The sequence below is a fragment of the Anolis sagrei genome, chromosome X (genome assembly GCF_037176765.1).
Source record: "Anolis sagrei isolate rAnoSag1 chromosome X, rAnoSag1.mat, whole genome shotgun sequence".
In the NCBI taxonomy this organism is placed as follows: domain Eukaryota; kingdom Metazoa; phylum Chordata; class Lepidosauria; order Squamata; family Dactyloidae; genus Anolis; species Anolis sagrei.
In genome coordinates, this window is record NC_090034.1 from 97,773,384 (window position 1) to 97,782,821 (window position 9,438).

Consider the following 9,438-nt stretch of genomic DNA (forward strand, 5'->3'; position numbering starts at 1 on the left):
GGGAGGAAATTCATCCACTCTGGCTTAAAATGGCTTCTCTGGCTTGAGCCAGGGCTAGGGACCACAAGTGGGGAAAAGCTGAATCATTTCCAACTCACTTACTGCTTCAAAACAGAAATGGCAGAAAAAACTTCGGAAGGGCAAAGGGACTTCTGGTTTCCTTAAAAACTTGCTTCAAAAAGCAAATTTTTCCGAATAATTCCGAATTAAGCAGATTTCAATTGAACCAAACCATGCCTAGTATGTAATTGTGGAATTAAGGTGGTTACACATTAGATAGTCTGAATGCATCCAAAACACTTTATAGTAAAGTTTATTGATTATTCCATGGAGCATATCAACAGTAAAAGACAAAAACAAAAACCACAAATAGACACTAACCACTATCCTAAAACTCCTGTAATAGTGAACTAACATGCATTAAAACACAATGAAAACTTGAATACTTTATAAACAATAGCGATAGAAACATACATAAAAATCAAAAGGCATCATTCCTCATAATTTTTGAGCAGATAGGAAATGGTGAGATGTGTCAAAAGAACACCTGTTATACTGCTGGCCTATCAATATGAGTCCAGTACAACAAGCCCTAATCCCAGGGTGAGATATGGATGCCATGATATGGATATAGATGCTTTTTCAAAAATACAATCCTGTGCGTGGGAACCAAAGAACAGAATATAATTGCCTGTCCTTCTCCTAGTGGAGTCTGTAAATGGAGCTTATGCAAGAATCTCAAGCTGAAGGAGAAAGGGGTCTTGGGCTCAACGTGGGATGACAGAGAGCTCATACAAGGGTGGGATGTTGGCAAAGCCACTCTCACAGGGGGTTATGTCAAGGTCCTCTGGAGGCACAAGGGGCTTCAGCTGGAAATTCTGCAGGATGGTGGTGAAGAAGAGGAAAAGCTCCATGAGGGCCAATGATTCTCCCAGACAGATTCGTTTCCCTGTAATAAAAATATGAGAATGAGTCAGGAGTTTTATAATTAGATGCCTCTGAGATACAACTAATTATTATTATTATTATTATTATTATTATTATTATTATTATTATTAAACTTTATTTGTACCCTGCTAGCATCTCCCGAAGGACTCAATGCGGCTTACAAAGGTCAAGGCCTCAACACACAATATAACAATACCTAAGGCAAATTAAAAACAATTAAAGCAATATAAACAACAAGCAATAAACAATACACTAAGACACAATAAAACTTTGGGCCGGGCCCAGAGTTTCACCTCATAGCCCCCGCCCCCTGCCCCCATGTTCCTTGTCCACAGCATCTTTGGCTTTTTATAGTCTCTCCATTCCAACCAGTAACTTATTGTTTTATATCTATTTGTAAAATATTTCCCTCATTTCCACCTTGTAATTGGTTTCTGGGGAGTCTCATTTGAGGAATCCTACAACTCAAATGTTCCTTTTCCTCCAAGTCCTCTCACCTTGTTCATAATATACTTGAATTTTCATAAACTTTGCCTTACAACCATAAATTTTGTTGTCTTTTATCTTATACCCGTTTTTTGTATTTGCTATTTGTGAATAAAGGGGGCCACAGTAACAAATTCTGAAAGCAAGCATGGGATATCAAACAAACAAGAATGTGATTATTTAGGAAATTTTTACCTGCAGAAAATGGCACAAAGGCCTCATTCTTCTTGTAGTGTCCATTCTCATCCAAGAAGTTCTCTGGGTTGAAAGCATTAGGGCTTTTAAACATTGTGGGGTCATGCAAGACACTACTGAGCACAGGGTACACCTCCATCCCCTGGGATAGGAAAATTAAAGAATTATGAGCTCAATACTGCAATACTGCAAAATACTGCAAAATTTCAATTCTGGAAGAGAGCTTCTTGTAAGGAATTCTTCAATTGTCTCATGGAACTCTAAACTGTGAACTTAGCCATTTCTGCTGGCTCATAAGCCCCATTTAGGTAATCCATGAGAAGATGACAGAATATTTGAGATTGTCTGCATTTCACTACCCTCTTCACTTCTTTGTTGGATTCAAGGCCAAGGTCCGAACTCATGTATCTACACAAAAGTCCTATGAGTCCCTAGGAAAAGGAAGAAGAGCAGCCATATATCCTACTTTTCTCCAGTGAAACATTTTAAGGTAGGATGACTGCTGCTCATGCTTTCAAAACACCACCTGCCCGTGCCTCTTGCTTTCTTTCCTGGTTACCCCACTACTGTACCTTAGGGAGGAAGTATCCTCTGAATTCAGTGTCACGAGTAACCATGTGGCCCACACTCATAGGAAAGAGATCACAGCATCTTTGTACTTCATGGATGACGGCATCCATATATGGCATCTGGCTCCGGTCCTCAGTGTTGGGGACACGATTACGGCCAATCACTCGATCAATTTCCTCATGCACTTTTGCTGTTAAACATATGTATAGAATTAACTCCTTGGGTTTCTAACTCTCAAAGGGGACTTCGATTCTATTTCCAACATTATTATTAATAATAATAATAATAATTAAACTTTATTTGTACCCCGCTAGCATCTCCCGAAGGACTCAATGCGGCTTACACAGGCCAAGGCCTCAACACTACAACAGCATAACAACAACAGTACAATTCAAAGCAAATCAAAAACATAAAGCAATAACAACAAAACATTACACCATAACACAGTAAAAACCAGGGCCGGGCCAAGTGATGGGTACAGATTAAAAAGTGCTGGGTGTGACAGGTGGTATGTTGGATTTCTGGGCAAGTGCAATGTGCAGAGAATCCTAAACTCTAATAAAGTGCTTCAGGGACATAGTGCTGGGGTTTTCCTATTCCGGAAAGGCACATAGGAATAGCCAGGTTTTCAAACTCTTCCTAAAGACTGCCAACGTGGGTGCTAATCTGATGTCTTTGGGGAGGGTGGCATGAAATATCTAAATATTAATTGCAGGAGACTGGCACCCCCTCCCCATCTAAAAACCTGCATGCCCTGATTGGAAGGCTCCCCCTTTTGCTTACACATCCACATGGGGCTCGTTAGGTGGACAAATCAAGGATAACTTTTTGTTAAGTACTTTCAAACCATGGTTGGCTCAACCCATAGATACAGAACCTATGGATACAGAGGACTGACTGATGTGTGAAGAAGTGGAAAATAGGGTGAAATTTGGTCACAAAGTCGATAGAGATAAAGCTTAGAATAGCCCCAGAGATCCTAGAGATTCCTAGAGAAGTGTTCTATCTGGGGATTTCCAGATTTCTAGTTCTTCCAGAGTGGCTCTATTTTCAACTTCCATGAGAGGTAAAGATTCAAATCTGCCAAGGTTAAACCTGCAATTGTGAGCCAATTGTAACTGATAATAACAATACCTTGCACGTCAGGATATTTCATGAGAAGCAGGCACCCATATCTCAGGGTCGAACTGGTTGTCTCTGTTCCAGCTATGAACAGATTAACTGTGGTGAGCTCCAAGTTCTTCATATTAAATTCACTGCCTGGATTGTCTTTTTCCTAAAAGCAAAATAAATAAATTAATTAAAAAACAAAAAACAGGACATCATGAGTGATTCCAAGAATAACCACAGGCTGGTTGAATGAGAAAGGGCATTCTGTCAAAACACGGTTGCCCATCTGTGCTTCAGGTGCAAAGTAGGGAACTGCAATTGTGCATTGCAGTTACAGATATCTAACCTAAGATTCTAGAACCATAATTGCTCCATATTCATTAACATTATGGAGATAAAATACTCCTCCCCCTCCCTTAGTAACAGAATCACTCCAAGAAATGAAGGGCTGCTCTGAAGTTGGTTGAGATTCAAGAGAATGATGTATCTGCCAGACCCCTTCAGTCAGGGAAGCCGTGACAATCAGAAGCAGGACCCTCCTCTATTGCCATGTCATAGCCTTACACTCTGACAGGAGGCAGGGAGATGTCATCCAGTAGATCCAGATGATCAGCAGAACAGCTTTCCATCTATATGGAAGTTCTCAGTTCTTGTGGGTTTTTTCGGGCTATATGGCCATGTTCTAGAGGCATTTCTCCTGACGTTTCGCCTGCATCTATGGCAAGCATCCTCAGAGGTGAGGTCTGCTGGAGCTGGGAAAAAAGGGGTTTATATATCTGTGGAATGACCAGGGTGAGACAAAGGGCTTTTGTAAGTTGGGCTAGGTGTGAATCTTTCAACTGACCACCTTGATTAGCATACAATGGGCTGACTGTGCCTGGAGCAAACTCTTCTTGAAAGGTGATTAGATGTCCCTGCCTGTTTTTCTCTCTGCTGTTTTTGCTGTTGCAATTTTAGAATTTTTTAATACTGGTAGCCAGATTTTGTTCATTTTCATGGTTTCTTCCTTTCTGTTGAAATTGTCCACATGCTTGTGGATTTCAATGGCTTCTCTGTGTAGTCTGACATGGTGGTTGTGAGAGTGGTCCACCAGACATGGCTTCTCTCACCAGACATGCCTGGGAAGGTGCTAGGATTGAGAGAAAGCCCTTGCCTAAAGATCTAAGAGTCCAACACATTGATGCCGAAAGGTATTGTCCTGTTCCCATGCTTCCTATTGGCAGACTCGGTCAAGCAACTGACCGAAGCTCTTTGGACCAAATGAATTTCTGCTCCCTTTCAGAACACTTTGGAATCATTCAACGTATACATCACTAGGCCTGCTAAATCTCAGAACTTGGACCTGAATCTACAGGTTTGATTGGACATCTCCAGGGGTGCAAATTCTCCTGTTTTCTGGGCTCAGATCTGTTCAAGATGTAAAGGGCTTTGTGCCAATCTCTAGCTCTGGCTCATTCAGCACCAGTTTGCTACAATTTGGAAGGCTTAAGCGATTTATTACTCCAACTTCCAAAGGCTCTCCAGGAACACTTAAAACAGTCCTTTACCACCTTCATGCCCCCAAAATACCTTTTCCATCTGGATGAGGAAGCAGTCAATAAAGTCACGTGGGAAGTTGGGATCAAGGGTCTTTTGGTTCTCCTTGATTCTCTTGTCAATGAAGACCCTCACACCTAGCAGCAAGTCATAGACCTTGGCGTCAGACCCTGGAAAGTATTTCAAGAAGCTGGCATATATGTTGTAGAACTGCACAAGGAGAGAAAAATCATGGTGGATTACTTGCCATTTTCCAACAATCATTAAAAAAACCCAAATGAGATAGTTACTTGAATTTCTGTACAGTGAGACAACATAAGCAGGGTATCATTCCTGCCAAGTTTCAGAATGTCCCGGTCAACCACAGATTTTAAGGAAAATTTTCCAATTTAAGCATTTTAGGCAGGTCACACTCTCAGTCTCGGAGGAAAGCAAATGCAAATCCCTCTGATTATATCATTCTAAATTGTCCAAAAGAAACACATAGAGACTTTGTGGTAAAAAGGAGTAGTTTGCCATTCCAAGAAACAACTTAAAGTGATGGGTATGTCTGACTGCACTGCATAATAGTGTATGAGTTATTAATTGATTTGCAGGAGAAGGAGAGAATCACCCCCACCACCCCCAAACACACAACCATCCACATTTCCCTAGCACAATTTGGAAAATAAAAGATGGATAAGAAATACAGATGCCAGAAAAAAAGAAATTCACAAAAATGTAGTAGCTAGATTAGGCACTATGGGCAGAAAGAAATCAAATAGAGCTCCAACCAAGTATTATATAAACCGTGTTATCTGGTTTTTTTATTCTGATTGGCTGACAAGGAAAAAAACTGTGTGCAGCTGCTCTTGTCAATCATGCCAACCACTTCCCATCCCCGGGGTGGCAGAATAATGTATATATTGAAAAAAACTTTAAATCAACAAATTTTCCAAATTTATCCAAAAGATTCAGAGGCTTATGTTTCAATTCATAAATGCTTTGGTGGGCCCTTCCCACATTGTACTTTAGTGGTTTGTATCTCCGGATTACTGAAATTGTCCAAAATCTGAAACAATGCCTGGAATTTTGCATACCTCTATTAACTGGGTTGTTGTGGCATTAGAAGAGTGAAAGTAGGAGAACAAGAAACCTGTGATAGGAAAGCCAAAGTTCAAAACATATGAAGAAAGGCATGGAATCCACCTGCCCTTCCTAGGAGCTTTTGCTTGCTGTTGTGCATCTTGGAGTAAATATTTTGCTCAAATGGAGGAGAAGAAAATTAGGATAGTGATTAAGACTTATGGATTTCTACACCATTTTAAACTGAGCAGAAACTCAAAGGGAGTAGCTTTGGGGTACCTGAGACCAAGCTGTGCTAATCTCCCGCAAGATGTTGCATATCATCTCCATGAGAACTTTGAATTCCTTGTCCTCATAGTCAAAACGGTCCCCAAAAACAATGGAGCAAATGATATTCGACAATGCGCTGCTGAAGAGGTGTGTTGGATCAAAAGGCTTTTCTGTAGCACAATAGCAAAGAGAATGAAAGATGAATCACTCCACAGAAGACCCTTCTGGCGTCAAAAATAGTACACACATACACATCATGTCTGCTAAGGAACTCGCCACATGGGGGAAAATCCCCATCTTAGAATACTTCACCCACGTAGATAGGACAGATTCCACCAGATCTCATCACATGATGCACAGCTACTTCCAGTGGGGTTTCATGTTGTCTGCACTGGCAAAGTGGTCTACAAGGGGGAATTCTGAACATAGGAACCCATGATCACGTAGAAAATATTGAAGACAGCGTGGGAACAAGCCAGAAAGGGTACTGTTTCCAGCATGTGATGGGCAAGTGGGTAATGTGGGAAATGCAAGTTGCTGGGTAACAGATTTGCCCAGCTGCCTCACGATTTCCACCTCTGCCATAGGGATTCCCCTGCTATCCCTGGAAACATGAATTTCCATTTGATGAGGTCCTAATTGTCAGGCCAAGGGAGCTGTCATTCCTCTTGCTTTAGAGATTTTTGTACATTGGATCAAAAGGCTTTTCTGTAGCACAATAGCAAAGAGAATGAATGACGAATCAGTCCATAGAAAGTCCTTCTGGTGCCAAAAATACCACACAAACACACACTGTGTTTATCAAGGAACTCACCACAAGGGGGAAAATCCCCATCAAAGAACACTTCGCCAATGTAGGCAGGACAAATCTCATCAGATCTTATCACATGATGCACAGCTGCTTCCAGTGGGGTTCCATAATGGCTGCATTGGCAAAGTGTTCTGCAAGGGGGAATTCTGAACACAGGAGAGTACCTGTGTTCATGTAGAAAATATTGAGGACAGCGCAGGAACATGCCAGAAAGGAATTTTTTTTTTTGTAGTAAGTGATGGCCAAGTGGCCAATGCAGGCAATACAGGGTGGTGGGCGACAGATTTGCCGTGGTGGCCCACGATTTCCACCTATGCCCTACAAATACCTCTGCTGTAGCTCACAACACAAACCTCCATGTGATGAGGTCCTAATTGTCAGGCCAAGTGAGCAGCCATTCCTCTTGCTTTAAAGATTTTGGTACTTTTATTCATCATAATAAGTTCAACCTGTCTTTGGCACCTCTTTTACCCTTCGTCTTCCACAATTCCTCCAGCAGGAATTGGGCTTCCTCTTGGATTCGTTCCTCAATAGACTTTTTCCCCATTCCAAAACTCTTCAAAATGGTGATGCAGAAGCGGCGCAGTTGCTTCCAGCGGTTTCCATTGGAACAGATCACCCCTGAGGGACACAGAAAAGAAATGGCAAGTGAAGCAGAAGAAAAAAGTGAGATCCATTGTTGCAAAGACAGCTAGGATGCCTCACCATATCCCTGGAAGGTCCTCTCAAGTACAGGCTCGGTAGACCTTCCACTGAACTCTTCTGCCTTGTCTATCAGGGCCTCCTTCACAGCTTGATGTCCACATAAGACCAGAACCGGATGTGATCCAAAATAGACAGTGAAAACAGGGCCATATTTTTCATGCAGCTGTAGGGGAAAATATTCATTAATATCTGTCATGATCCTGACATTTTGTAAGGTGTTCTAAGAAGTGCAGTAATATAGTTCTGCACAATTACAACCAGCTCAAAAGGTGTCTGGAAACAATGTTTTTGGATGAAAATTTCTCTTTTTTGGATAAAAAAAGATGAATCTGTCCCCCAAAAAGAATTTCTATGCCTAACTAAGAAAGTATCCATACTGAACATATATTACATCTTACTGAACATTTATCTGCAATGTCTCCATTGTTTAACTTGCTGGGATCTATAATTTTGGCATGTTACTTGACACCTCATGAACTGCCATAGCTTGATGCTATGGAATTATGGAATCTGTAGTTTGGTGAGACACCACTACTCTGTGGCAGAGGATGATAAAGACCTTTTCAAATTACAAATCCCATGATTTCATAGCATTGAGCCAAAGCTGTTAAAGTGATTCATTAATTGGTGCATGAAACTATTATCTTGGAATCAAAGAAGTACATTTTGGCTGCCTGGTTCCATTAGCGTGGAGGTGGGTCCCACCATCAAATAGAACACAATATTTTGCTTACAGGTTTACATATATAGGGATTTCTACATAATTTGAGCAAAAAAACAGATAATAAAAACCATAATTTTTGAAAACCTGTGCAGCAGAATGGATGTGATGAAAGAAGACTTGAGGAGACGACTCAGAGTTGTAAATCTTAATCCTTTCCTATATTTACCATTAGAGCCCAAACGTCCAGGTTGAATTCAGAGGACAACCACTCATCTTAAGAAGAGTTTTATATCAATTTTGTTTATTCCATATATATATATATATATATATATATATATATATATATATATATATGAGAGAGAGAGAGAGAGAGAGAGAGAGAGAGAGAGATGAGAAAGACAAAGAAAGTAAAGGAAATGATATAGAAGATGACTTCTGATCTTCCTTTCAGCAGTGATATATACATTCCTAATTGTTCTTACCTCTCTTTCTAATGATTTAGCAAATGCACTGCTTTCTGAAACCAGTCCTTTCTAATCAGGTCTCCCTTTTCCATAAGAGACCAAAAGAAAGAAGGAAAAAGCCATACCTTGAGAAGAGATTTTAAAGTTTGGGATGCTTTGATCTGCAGGAAATTCCCAATCAGGGGCAGAGGAGTGGGTCCCGGAGGAAGTCTCCCCTTGTGCCATAGTTTCCTCTTAGATGATATGAGCAGATGGCAAGAAAAATATACAAGAAGGAGAAGGATGATTGTACCAACCCATTCCATGGCATGGGTTATCACTGTCAAGTGTCCTTCTCTTTCAGCAGAATGTGGACATCTGGCTTGGGCTCGACAGACTTTTATTAGGGCTGTTTGAGCACTCCCTTCTGCATTACACAACTGCACGGACTTGCTGCACAAGACAACAATAAGAGTAGCTGGGATCTAGTCATATTGACAATAAGGTTGATGAACCAGCCAACTCCATGGTGCCTGCATTTTTGGGCACCTATGCCCTCTTATTCCAGTTCATCATAATTTAGCAAGATTGGATTCATCATTACTAGCTTCAGAAGGAGACAAACATGTTGACTG

General features: G+C 40.9%; 1 protein-coding gene across 1 annotated transcript; it reads right to left on the minus strand.

The window, feature by feature from the left end:
- Positions 1-754: 754 nt before the first annotated feature.
- LOC132780094 (cytochrome P450 2G1-like) lies at positions 755-9,129 on the minus strand. The gene is made up of 9 exons (XM_067460907.1): positions 8,950-9,129; positions 7,697-7,859; positions 7,463-7,612; positions 6,190-6,350; positions 4,879-5,055; positions 3,334-3,475; positions 2,202-2,389; positions 1,630-1,771; positions 755-949 (listed from the first exon to the last, which is right to left on the minus strand). The coding sequence occupies exons 1-9, from the start codon at positions 9,127-9,129 to the stop codon at positions 768-770; spliced, it is 1,485 nt and encodes a 494-aa protein (XP_067317008.1). The 3' UTR covers positions 755-767.
- Positions 9,130-9,438: the final 309 nt, after the last annotated feature.